This window comes from Oxyura jamaicensis, chromosome 27, assembly GCF_011077185.1.
Source record: "Oxyura jamaicensis isolate SHBP4307 breed ruddy duck chromosome 27, BPBGC_Ojam_1.0, whole genome shotgun sequence".
Lineage (NCBI taxonomy): Eukaryota > Metazoa > Chordata > Aves > Anseriformes > Anatidae > Oxyura > Oxyura jamaicensis.
Window position 1 is genome coordinate 3,923,433 of NC_048919.1, and position 12,874 is coordinate 3,936,306.

General features: G+C 48.6%; 1 protein-coding gene and 1 long non-coding RNA gene across 9 annotated transcripts in view; both read right to left on the reverse strand.

The window, feature by feature from the left end:
* ATP6V0A1 (ATPase H+ transporting V0 subunit a1) overlaps positions 1-9,794 on the reverse strand; it is a 30,133-nt gene extending 20,339 nt beyond the window's left edge. For 4 of the 8 annotated variants that reach the window (XM_035347461.1, XM_035347460.1, XM_035347458.1 and 1 more), the window contains exons 1-9: positions 9,647-9,794; positions 9,323-9,458; positions 9,047-9,125; positions 8,623-8,720; positions 8,007-8,135; positions 3,207-3,310; positions 2,295-2,421; positions 893-975; positions 137-230 (exon numbers count right to left, since the gene is read on the reverse strand). In XM_035347461.1, the coding sequence (XP_035203352.1) occupies positions 137-230; positions 893-975; positions 2,295-2,421; positions 3,207-3,310; positions 8,007-8,135; positions 8,623-8,720; positions 9,047-9,125; positions 9,323-9,439 (831 nt within the window). In that variant the 5' untranslated portion in view covers positions 9,440-9,458; positions 9,647-9,794. The remainder of the gene's footprint in view (positions 1-136; positions 231-892; positions 976-2,294; positions 2,422-3,206; positions 3,311-8,006; positions 8,136-8,622; positions 8,721-9,046; positions 9,126-9,322; positions 9,459-9,646) is intronic. The other 4 variants (XM_035347463.1, XM_035347462.1, XM_035347459.1 and 1 more) reach the window with 2 other exon arrangements.
* LOC118178724 lies at positions 4,797-8,000 on the reverse strand. Its single transcript, XR_004756279.1, has 2 exons — positions 7,689-8,000; positions 4,797-7,557 (listed from the first exon to the last, which is right to left on the reverse strand). It is a non-coding gene; the product is annotated as an uncharacterized LOC118178724 (long non-coding RNA).
* Positions 9,795-12,874: the final 3,080 nt, after the last annotated feature.

The window sequence follows — 12,874 nt, forward strand, 5'->3', positions numbered from 1 at the left end:
GGTCTCAAGCTAGCCTGAGCTGAAAATACGGTCACCTAATAGGGCCCAAATGTTTCTTCTTTTAATAGGATCCACAGAGTAATTCAACTAAACAAACTCAATTAAACAAAAAACTGTTGGCCCAATTTGTTTTTACCATCTGAAGATCATCAATTCTGGTATTGACACCAGAAGCCATTTCCTTCCGCTCCTGTGGTGTTTCTGGACACGGGTAGAGGGAGGCACGGAACCTGAAATACATGCAAGTCTCCTTAGTAACGAGGATGGAAGGAAGAAACCAGTCAGGGAAATAGGTGGCTGAGACTGAACACAGAAATATAGCAAAAAAGGCACCTTTAAAGGAGTTCCTGTTCAGCAAACCTGCCAAGCAGTTTCAGTTGCTAAATCAAATGCGTGAAGAAGTTTGCTTAAGGCCGAAACAGAAGCTAAGTGTTTAGAAAAAAAAATGAAGCAAGAGAAATTCCTCTGTGCCCTGTACTGATGGCATTTCAAAGGCACTGTTGTGCAGTTGATTAGCCATCCCAGTTCAGGGTGCCGTTATCAGCCAATGCAGCTGCTGCTAGAAGCAGTCATTGTTGGTCTCCCCGTGACAATACTGCCTGCTGACATCCCAGCAGGTCTGAATTCAACATTTACTTTGCAGTTTAAGGTATTCCTCAAACAAAAGTCATTTATGTTGAGCATTATAGGCTTAGGGAGGAGCCAGTTTGACTGTTAAACATGATTCACCTCGTTACTGTAGGATTTATTTGCTGTCAAACTACAGTCATCACGAATCAAGTAGCTGAGAACTACGGACATTAAGCCACTTCAGTGTGCCCAAGTGTGTTCCTTTATGGGTCCTGTACACAGCGAGATGCCTAGCTGTAAGACTTCCAAGTAACTTGCATACCCTTCACATATCTTCTTGACTCTGTTCTTTAACTGGTCACCTTGGAAAAAGATGATGAACACAGACTTGTGCACGTAATCCCCCTAGAAAAGAAGAAAGGGTGTGTTGTAAGAGCCCAGCTGTCTGCAGAAATCTGCATTACAGCAAATTACAACAGCGCTCTACTTTCCCTTCACTCAAGTCTTTACGTACAGGGCTCACATCTGCATAGCAAGTCAAGAATGCACCTTTACACTCGGTCACAAGAAAAGCACTTTCCTTAGACACAGCATAGAACAATAACGCTGGACTCGTGTTCACTGAAGCAAAATTCTAGATTATCCTGTTACCTACTCTATGGCAAACAATAAACATGAAAATCTGAGAAAAATTGTCCTAAGAACGGAGAGGCAATGAAGTATATACATATATCATCACTAACTAAAGGCGGCCCGCCTGCAGAATCAAGCGAAAAGCTAGAGGGAATTAAAGTAAGATGGAATTTAGCAACTTTGATCCTCAGGGGAGGCCAACAGCACATTCTTTGTACAGCTGTTTTCATGTTGGTAGCGAGCTCCCCTTTCCTGCATTTGTTGATAAGTTATTGTTCTACCTTACTTAGGAAACCTTACCATAACGTTTCAAGAATAATTGCATTAGGTGTAACCTCAGTTTAAGGAAGTGTTGCACAATAAGAACAAAGCGTGTCCTTGCTGACAGATAATTCAACAGGTCAATTACCGGGGGCTGGTGGGACAAGAGAACAAGTCAGCCTTCTGAGAAAGGAGCAGTCACTGACTTTCAACACGCCTGTTTTTCGTTCCAGTGCAGCTTACATACAGCCCTTTTCACACATTAAGATCAACAGTTCCAAAAATTTGGGCGTCGTCCACTGATTTGAGCGAAGAGGGCACCGTACGTAAAACCAGGCCCAATCACAACATTTACTGTTTATTTTCGTAATAAAGCCAGCAATTCTCAAGCGGACATTTACATTTCTGGGTAACAAATTAAGAAAAAATGAAAGGTTCAAGCTCAGACTAAATGAGTTACTGGTGTCACGCTAACATCCAGAGGCGCCTCTCTTTCAAGGAGGTTTTACCGCTTGTTCAGAACTGCACGAAGGAGTTGAGTTTGCACATTTTAGCCAGAGGAGCAGCTCTGAATTTGGACTGCAACAGGGCAGAGTTGTTTTTCCTCTTTTGACAGCATCCATTACCCACCTCACTTTTTTTTTTTTTAAAAAAAAAAGGCAGAAAAATATTTGCCATGAGAGCCTCAGGCACTGCACGCAGATACCGTGAAGAGACGCAACTCAGATGTTTGCCTGCATGGAGCTCACGGAAGAATGCAGGCTGAGATCTATAAAGCAGATCCTTTTACAAATCTGAGGCTTGCTGCTGTAAATGATGGTTTCCTTTACCGTTACAGGATCCTCCAGGGGGTTTTCGATCTCTGCCTGACGCAGGAACACGTTCCCTCGGCACACTCGCCACAGCATGCGCTCAAACATGGGGATTCGCTCGCGGTTGATCACTCCAGCCACAAACCTGTGGAGGGGACAGTACGAGTGTGAGCTCTGCACCCACGAGGGTGCACAGCCCAGCACCCAAAGCACTGACACCAGCTGGAGTTTAGCATCAGATTGAGAAAGACAAAAACCTTGCTTTGAAATCAGTTCCTTACGCAAAATGAAAAATTCTCTACGTACACAGAGATAAAGCTACAACAAAAACAATGGCAATATACCAAAAGCTGAGACTTTTAACGGAAAATTGTCTACCAAAAAAAAAAAAGAGAAGAAAAATGTATTTAGACATACAGTTTCTATACCTGCTACTGTTTCTTTCAACAGGCTCACACCAAGCATTTACCAGCCAAGGCTACCACTGACTATGTTCTAGGCAGATGCTTCAGGAGACCTCACTGACTCAAATGCCTACATCCAAAGAATTACACGCGTTTGGATACAGCCTGGAAGCAGTTAGTAAAGAAGATACAGAGCTATACAGATTTTTCAGAGCATTAGGTGCTCACAGTTACTGGTTTCAACAAAGCTGAGAGAGCCCAGTGTCTGAAAAAGCAAACAGAACAGATTTATAAATAAACTAGTACATTTTTTGTGTAGAGAGAAACGTGCAAAGCACAAACGTGAACTGGAAAGTTAATGCACATGGGACGAGAATGGAGATCAACAGCTAGATTTAGACCAGCTTTGAGCTGCTTCAAGTGCCAGTTCTGCAACAATTGTGCTCAAATCACCACGGACTCCACCAGATAAACATAAGCCAGCAACCCTAATGCAAGACAGACGAAAAGCACAAACTGCCATTACCCAAGCCGTAGCGGGGCACCTCTTCCCATCTCGCTTGGCTCCAGGAGCGACGAGGATTCCTCCAACAGGTCTGGATCCGCCATCTGCTGATGATGCAATTCAGCCTGAATTCACAAATCAATTAATATCTAATGAAACTAGTTAGTGGCATGCAGGGAACGAGGAACCAGGAGATAGTTGGGGGAGACAAGAAAAAAAAAAAGAACATAAAACAGTGGAAAGAGGAACCAGAGGATAGAAAAGACAGCGAGAATCACACGAGGAGGAAAAAAACAAGAGGAAAAGTGGAATGGCTCAAAGCTCCCACATAAGAACGGTCCAAAGTTTGCTGCAACAGAACAGAGGGGCTGTGGGATATATAAGTCTGAAGAAAGGCAGAATTCCAAGAAATTTATCCGGTTTTAAATACAAGTGATGTTCCCAAGAACCACTGCTAACAGCACAAAACAGCGACACGCCTTACGCGGATCTTTCCCTAGATCGTAAATGGAGAAAAAAGTGAAAGCAGAGGCTGCTTCACTCTTGCCCTATTTGTGCATTTTCTGCATGTTAATAAAGATGCAGAAGGCATTTCTAAGAGGTGCCTGTGAAATTACAGATGTAAAATAGTCTGGTACACGGACAGAAGAGCGCTGTGCAGGTAAGCCTCCCACAGTTTAACTGACCTTACACCTTCACAGGACTGTAACCCTGCAACCCAGTTAGGTGAGACCTGCAGATCCTATACATCAGGCTTCTGCCATACTTCAAAGACAAAGCAATACTTCATTCTTGTTGGAATTAGGTGACGACGGTTTGATTAATTCCACGTCACTTTGCTACATCAGCATGGCTACAGCCAGAACAAGCAACAAAATCCCGAAGGAACGGATATGAATTCTCTTTACTGACTGTAAAAAAATCTCCCTCCAGGAAAAACGCAGTACTTGCAGCTTAAGGACACGCTTGCTGCTTAAATCCATTTATTCTGCATTTATTCTCCTATTCACTGCTTATTCTCGCCAGTCACATACGATGTATTGCTTAAGGCTGTCTGACAAGGTTACTGGATTTGTGACTAGCTAGGCATTAGAATATGAAGCAGCTTATACAGCCCTTCATCGCGACTGATTTGCAGACTGAAATTCTTGGGAATACAGCTTGTAAGCATCAGCAATTCGGGTCAGGAAGGATGCTCTAACTTGGGCACCATCTTCGTACTTCATTCACAGCCAAGCGCCGGTTATTTCTACCTCCGCAGCTTATATAATGAAATGAAGAAGCCGACAGAGCTCTTTAGCACAAGCAAAGGGCCAAATTCTACCCTCTGTGGCCCCACGGCGCTGCTGGGGAACGTGCTACAACACATTGGAAGGTAGAGTTTGGCTGCACAACACGTAAAATGCATGCACGCAAGCAACGCAGCCTTGCAAAACTTTACGGCAAGTGTACCAACTGAGCCACGATTTCTTTTATTCTCACAGTGGTTGCATAATATTTTTAGTGAAAGCCCTGCACCATTTTACTTGCATGCCAAATAAAAGTGATTCCTATAGGGAAGATTTTATTTTTTTTTTGCAAGGCTGACCATCAAATCCAGCTCAATTCCTCGTCCACACATTTGCTTTAGCTTATAGATGTTACAAAAATAAGGGAGCCCTTAATTTGCTTTGGAAAGGCAACAAGTTCTGGTCCTTTTGACCTTACGCCAACTCGTTGCAACATCAGATACACAGAATGAAAATCGGGTGTCACAAAGAACACAGCAAAACAGGTTTGGTACCCCAAAACAAAACAGGCACACCAACCACGCCAGCGATGAGTTAAGATTCAAGGTGCTGAAGAACAACAAGACCGTTCAAGTTTTGAGAGGCTTGGATTGCATTTAGCAGAAAGCAAGGTTCTCTCTGATAGTTTTTGCGAGGCAAATGGTAAGAGCAGTCGAAGCATGGCTTCTGATCACCACATTTCAGCATATAAAACATAAAGAGGTTAGCACGTGAAAATTTTGGATCCACCTCACTTGAGAGAGCACCTCTTATAAGTGTTTAATGGCACCTCTGACCCTCTTGGGGCTGTGTTTAATGGCACCTCTGACCCTCTTGGGGCTGCTTGGGACACCAAATAAAACAAAAAGGCCCACTGAGAGGAGCTGAAATTACAAAACACCTTAGAAAAAAATCTAGCTAGGCTAGTTTTACTAACAAAGAATCAAATACACAAGAATTATTTGGGTAAAAATAACAAAACAGCATGCTCCTTAAATTCATCTCTCAATCTCTTTGATTTTATGATCACGCCCTTTCTAGAACGGAAATGGCATAGGGACATCAGCTCAGCTCTGGAAGGAGATGTGCGGTGTTAGAAGATTTAATAGAAATAATAATAAAAAAAAGACTAAGGGAATGAAAGTGCTATTCATTTGCAAGGCAGAAAGACAAGACTTTAGGAAATCTACTTTAAATGAGTATTTTCCCCAGTACTGAATATAACATCATAAAATTGTGAATTTTTTTTTTTTTCAATTAGAAAACCCCAAGCATTCACACCTCAGTAATTAGAACGTGCCCCTTTCGTTATCAACTATTTTTTAGAACTGCTCATTGTTCACCCAAATCGGCACCTTTCATCTCAAGGCCTGGAAAAAGTTTCATTTCCCCTGCTCTCGATTAAGGCCCCGGATTGCTCCCCACAGCGCCATACAATTCAAGCCCCTTCCAGTCCACGATCAGAAGGAACGCCAGTTTTCACGAGAACTAAAAAGGGTTCATTTCACCACCTAAGCTATTAACCCAGAGCCCCGACAGAAATGACAGATGCAAAACGAACAGAAAAAAGCAGATGGTGAGAAGAGTCAGAGGGAAGAGAGACAGGGGACTGCATGCCATTAACCATTACTTTTCCAGTCTTCTTTTACGCTCACACTCTAGGATGCTTATGGCAAAACTTTCAGAGAAATCTCTCCAGCTCTTACTGCTCTTCATAAGCAAAGACAAGAAGACTGAGAAAAGGAGCACAATCATCAACATGGTGTGTTGAAACAAGAAATGGCTGCTGCGACTCCGGCGGTCATAAAAAGAACAACTACAGAATTTCACCGTCCCCTTCCCCCAGGGCAGCAGAGCAAATGCCAAGTATAAAATACTGAGGAGGAAGCCATTTCTTGTGCAACTCGTTACTATGAACAGCACAATCTTAATTGCAAGTTATTAAGGTCTTCAAGTGTTGAAGGTACTGTGCAAACGACAGCACGACAAAATGCAGCATTCGGTACGTCAGGGTAAGACTGCACGAGGCTCAGAAGCCCTGGGCTAGCCAGGACCTCACGCAGAGCCGGGAGCTGTCTGCAGCACGAAGTGAAACCTGGTTTTGGCACTTATCTTGTACCGAACTTGTCAGACAAACTGTTCAGTTTGCTTTTACATATAGCAGCCTGTCATATTTATTATTACAGGAAACAGTTATCAAACGGGAGCAGAAACATATCTAAACCCTCCCTGGGCAGTTCATTGAAGCCTGACACAAGGACTCCTTCTGGGGGTGACCTGACACAGGTTGTTTCCGTAGAAAATTATCTTTCAATTTTGCATGTTCAGGCCGTACTTGAAGGAAAGCAGAAGGTTGCTCTCACCAGATAATGACAATTTATGAAAAAAAGTGCACAGCACCAGCTGCACTTTATTTTAGTCAATATTCAGATAGAACAGGCAAGCTAATGAGCTTCTTAACGTAGCTAGGCCATAGATTATCACGTTAATGCTGCTAGTCCAGAGACTCTCAGGAACTTTTCAGTGGACATTCAACACTCGAAGATGAGTCTGTTTGTACTGAAACCAACCCCAGGACCAATCAACCGATCATATCAGCAGTATCTACGTTAGCAGCAGCTAAGGCTTATGTTGGCACAGAACAACCTCAGTGCCTGAACAGGCAGCATCCTGTGCCAAAAAAAAGAACCGTTAGATAAACTGAACCTTGCAGGAGCCCAGCTCCACCTGACCACAGCTTTTGTAAATCCCAGAAGCCATATCCATTAAGAACTCTTGGAGGAAATCCTTGATTAGAGGAAGCTGGACATGTGCTCAGCAAAAAACATACCCTCACCATTCCAAAAAACACACAGGAGCTCTTTGAGAAAACTCTCTAGGCTCTGAAATATGTAAGCTTTAAGATGAAGCATTAACTCCTCCCTCATTCGGGCTTCACGCCACTGTGTGGTGAATGACATCAGAGAAAGAAAGATGCCAGTTTCCAGCCTAGGTCCTATTTGACCAAGCGCTGCTTATTTTAAGCGTTGTTTTTGCTCTTCTACTTACCTCTGAAAATGTTGAGGGTCTGATCAAAGACTCAATAAAATAAATAAATCCATTAACTTAAATGGGCTTTGTGTTATGTCCCTAACGAGCGATCTCCACATAATTTCAGTTTGAAAGGCTGTTTCATCGTGGTCCCTCTGTGTAAGCGAAGCATAGCTGCTTATCTGCACACACACCAAGGAAACACCCAGTGAAGAAAGCGCTCGCTGCAGCACAACATTTTGGGTCTGTTGATGCTCTTTAAGAACTACCAGTACCTTATTTATTGGCAACAGTTTTCAGTGAAACCATTGCTTAAGTTAAAAAAGACATAAGAGGCAAATTGTGAGCAGCTATGTGTCCTGCATGAAAAACGGAAAACAATTTGAGAAGCTTTCATAAATAAAGCAGAAAAATGACCCTGCTGTCTGAAACAGCAACTGGAAATACATTTGAGAGTAACGACGGTAATTTGTGCAAGAAAAAGCTGCTACCCAAGTGCTAACCCCACTCCCGGTATTCTGACCTCATCAAAAAATTGCTGAGTTTTACGCAGTATAAATTTTAACTCTGTCAGCTCCAAGAAGTTTCTCTTCAGAGCCTCCTGGTTTGTGTTGATTTCTTTAAGCTCGTTTTCAATTTTCTCAAAGTTTGCCTGCAAGATGGAGAAAAAGATGACAAAGCAATTACATAAACACGTGCTGTTAAGCCCATTAAAATCATTTACATGCAGTTCACATACGAATGAAGACGCTATCTATGAACATTCTCTTCAGGCAACTTGAAACACTTCATACTCAGCCACTCTTCATTTTAGACAGGACTTACTGACCTTCAAATCATTAGAAACCCTTAACAACTTCAACGCAGACCCAAGGCAAATCATGCAAGCCCAACAATTTTGGAGGAACTTCACCTGTTCGAGTGAGCCAAACCACAAGCTTTCGCTTCTAATCCTATTTGGACAAACGTGCCAGCAGAACAGTGCTCATGAATCAAAATCAAACTGATGTGAACCCACACAGCTAGCATTTCAAGTGACCACTGGGGACGTTTCTACCATGAAATTCACTCTGTATCTATCAATGGAGCTAACGTCACCTATTGTCAAACACGGCTTGAGTCTTAAGACGCGTTATTACCTCCAAGTCAATCATGTCACGTGGAAAAGGCACCTCTGGGTTTTCACCAGTGTCCATGATAGGAATATTTGCCTTTTTAATCTCCTTCTCAACGAACCCTGGAGAGATAGCACTGTTAATGTCAACTGCAAAGATATTTCAACGACAAATTATCACCACGCTAACCCCCACCTAGGCTGGTTAGTAGCCACGTACCCTTTCACCTCCTATTCCAACACGGTCTAATTTGGTTAGAGTTATCTTTCAACAAGGAAATGAATCCTTGGAAGCAGTCTGACGGGCTGATAAGCAGAAGGAAGGCAGCCTTCACTCCTCTGCTCTGCACTTTGCCTTTTAAGACAGTGCTGCAGCTTTAACCTGCGTTCACTTCTTCCTGTACAAGCCCCAGGGTTACGGGCACACCAAAACCCAGTGACAAACGTACTCAGCTTGCGGTCCATTTCTTCGCACCTCCTGACTTCATTAACAAATTTACGTTGGAACACGTTCACGTCCGGGTTCAGCTGCCAAGAGAGAGACACTTTCCCTCAGCGACACCCAAGCACGAAGGTGCCCCCAGGGGGAGCAGCGCCAAGGGGAAGCCAACGGGCACTCGGGGGGCGGGGGGGGGGGCTTTTCAAGGGCTGCACCGGGCCGGGGGGTGCCGGGGCCGCCCCTTCCGTGGCTCCGGGCGGCTTTCCGGCGGCAGGCAGCTACTCACGTCGCGGAACTGGACCTTCCCCAGCTCGCCCAGCTCGCTGACACAGCAGTAGGCGGCCTCGGACTGCAGGAAGAGCTGCGCCAGGGTCATCTCCTCGCTGCGGAACAGCTCCCCCATGGCGCCGCCGGGGTCCCTGAGGGGACAAACGGGGAGAAGGGAGGCGGGGGTGGGGGGGCTGACAGGCCGCAGCCGGCCCCTCACAGCGCCGGTGGCGGCTGCGGGGGGCGAGCTCCGGCCCCGGTAGGCCCCGGTAGGCCCCGGTAGGCCCCGGTAGGCCCCGGTAGGCCCCGGTAGGCCCCGGTAGGCCCCGGTAGGCCCCGGTACCTGCCGCCGCCGCGGCCCGCAGCTCCGCCACCAGCTGATCGACCGCGGCGCCCGCCCCTGACGTCACCACGCACGTCTCCTAGCAACGACGCACGGCGCGGCTGCCGCAGCGGAAGTGACGACACGGGGCCGGAAGGGAAGGAGGGGCCAGGCGCAGGCAGCACCGCCCCTCACCGCCCTGCTCCTGACGCAATGGGGGGGGGGGGGCGTGACGTAAGCGGTGACGTCGCGGGGCACGTGGGCGAGCTGTGAGGGTGCGGCTGAGCGGCCTCGAGGGGTGAAGGCACGGCCGGGGGCGGGGGGGAGGCTCGGGACTGAGCCCCTCCTCAGGCCCCCCCTCAAAGCCCCCCTCCTCGGAGCCCCCCGAACCCTCCCTTAGGGCCCCCTCCCTCCCTCCCTTAGGGCCCCCTCTCCACAAAAGCCCCCCTTCTGAGATCTCCCCTCCCCCAGAAGACCCCGTCTCTGTGCCCCCTCCCCCCTCCAGTTCCTGGTCTTTCAGACCCCCCCCCCCCCAGAACCCCCCCAGGGGCCCCATCCCCAGAGCTTCCCTCCCTCAGAGCCTTCCCTAAGCCCCCCCCCCTCACAGCCTCCCACCCCCAAATTCCCCCTCCTCCCCCAGAGCCTCCCTCCCTCAGAGACCCCTTGAGGCGCTCCCCCCAGATTCCCCCCTCTCCGAGCCCCCCCACCCTGTAACCAGCCCCCTGCAGCCAGTTGGGCTGCCCTGGAGCAGGCGTTGTTTAGTTGGGGGCGGTGGAATTACGGGGTCAAAAAGAAAAAAAAAAAAGAGCAAAACAGCAAAACCCAGAGCTCGTCTGAGGCAGATCCAAGTGCTGAAGCAGCACATCCTGGTGGGTAGGGAATTCCCTCCGGTAGCCTGGACGCTAACCCGCGGGTTCCAGCTCCGTGACACAGAAACCCGGTGAAACACAAGCAACCTCGCGGCCTGTCAGGGCTTTCCTGCAGCAGGCGGTTACTGGAAGCCTGGCTCATCGGGAAGGAAGCCAGGAATCCCAGGCGGGTTTGCCTGAAGTTAAAATCCATTCCGCTTCCATGCACGTTTTCCTCCTTGGAGGACGGAGAGGTTGAGTTTTCCTCTCTGCCCAGCCATTTCCTCTGCACTTAAGGCAAAGACACGAATTGTGGCAGCTGCTGGTGAGTGTTTAACACGGAGCGTGTCCGCTGCAAGCTGGGGATGTTTCTTGTTCCTGCAGGCCCCGGGCAGCTGGGTCTTGCTATTTACAAAGTCAGCGAGCTGAGCGCTTTCCTCCGGTCGCAGGAACTTCCACGGGCTGGTGTGGAGGCAGATGCTGCGTTCTGCTTTCCTTCGTTGCCCTGCGTACATCAGGCGGCTTTTCTTGGAACCTGACTTTAGTTTTTCTTAGCGCTGCCTACGTAAAGAGGCCACGGGGGTGCCGTGGGATTGCTGGGAGATATTTCTGGGATGTCTGAATATCCGCGGCACAGCCTTGGCGTGGAAGACCCAAGGCCCAAGCTGCATCTGTGCAACGAGAGCACCAAGGCAGCGTCCGTGCTGCAAGAGACCGAGACGCTTCTCCCTTGCCCTTTGCGCTCGAAGCAGCGGGAAGGCTCCGAGGGGAAGGCTGCAGTTTGCCACCTGTTGGCTCTTCCCGGTTATGTCTCCGCTGCAGAAAATGGCAGAAATGAAATGAGGCTTGAGATAGAAAATTACTCAGCCCGTGTTAGCGCGGGGTGTGACTGCTGCGTGCTCGGGGAGCACAGAACTGGGGATCTTGGGGGGTTCTACCGAGCATCCAGACTGAAACCAAGCTCCTGCTCTGACGATTTATATTTCTCCACCTAGATTGAAGCGCTCGGCCTGGTGCTGGTGGTTTTATTCCCGGAGCAATAGCGCCGAGGTCACCTGGGGCAGAGCTGGGAAGGGAGCGGCGCGGCGCTCACATCCCGGCCTGCCCGTGGAACTTCCCAGCAGCCAGCTGTGGGAATCCACTCTGAAGAGGGATCCCCGGTGAGAAATAACGCGCTCTGGTGGGGGGCAGGGGGGTGTTTTTTCTACATGGAACTGACTCATCAGCACCAAACGCTGGAAGTAAACACTCGGGGGGGGGGGGGGGGCCAAAGGCCCCTCCAGGAAAAAACAGGGTGTAGACAAGCAAGCTATTTTTAATACATGACATAACGCCATGGTGGAGGCTGCACAGCACAGCTTACGAAAACCCAGCCTAGATCGGTGGCGTGGTGTGGGCACAACGGCCTTGAAAAGCAAGCTGTCACACGGCAGAGAGCACGGGGGCACGCAAAGTGCTGAGTGCAGCGAGCATTCCTCGTGAAACAATGTCCCTGTGCATCTGCTTGTGCGTGGTGGGTTCCCCAGCCTGTACGCTGGGAATTAAGGGCTTCTTCCAGCGCTGCTCTGGGGGAGGTGGCGAGCCTGGGAAGGACAAAAATGGTCGGGCGTTTGTTTTATTTGCCAGCCTGAGGAAAAAGGCCAGGGCGGGCTGGACCCCGACCCAAGGCAGGATGTGTTAATCCAGGCAAGGGGGAAACTGCAGCCTTGCCGGTGAGCCCACAGCCTTTCAGAGATCCCTCGGAGCCTGGGAGGGTTTCTGCTGCCGTGGGCAGCAGCTCGGCTCGTCCGTGGGTGGCCACGTTCCTTTGGCTGAGCCAACGCAGGAGTAGCAAAGAGACCCCATCCGGGGTGGCTCCCGAGACATGAGGACGTGAGGTTTCCTTCTTCGTGTTCCCACTCTTGGTCTTAGTGGGTCGTGGACACCGGGAGCTCCTCCCGAGTGTCTCCTTGCCCCGTTGTCCCCAGGCCGTGCTGGTCCCGCCAGCTGTAAACTTCGGCCATGCCAGAGCCTAGAACGTGCCTCGTGCTAGCTCCGAGGTTAAAAGTCAGCAAAAGAAGGGTTATTCCTTCCCTTTGTTTTCCAACGCGTTCTGCGCTCTATTAATTTATGAAATCAAATGTTTTTGGTGTTGTTGGATTGTTTGTTTAACCAATTAACCCCGTGCAGCGCGATGTATCTGAGCCCTTACAGGTAAATTTTTGTCTGGCGTGCGCTGAAGCGTGCCCTGCCTTTAGGGCTGGTGACTAGATTTGTCGAGGACTGAGGGTTGCAGAGCTGGGACAGCTGCTTCGAGGCGGGAGCGGCCAGCTGCTTCGCTTCAGGAGCGAATTTTTCTTCCTCCTTCTGCCTTAAATCTGTACGGAGTTGTGGTGCGCTCTGCCTGCACCGGGGGCACTCC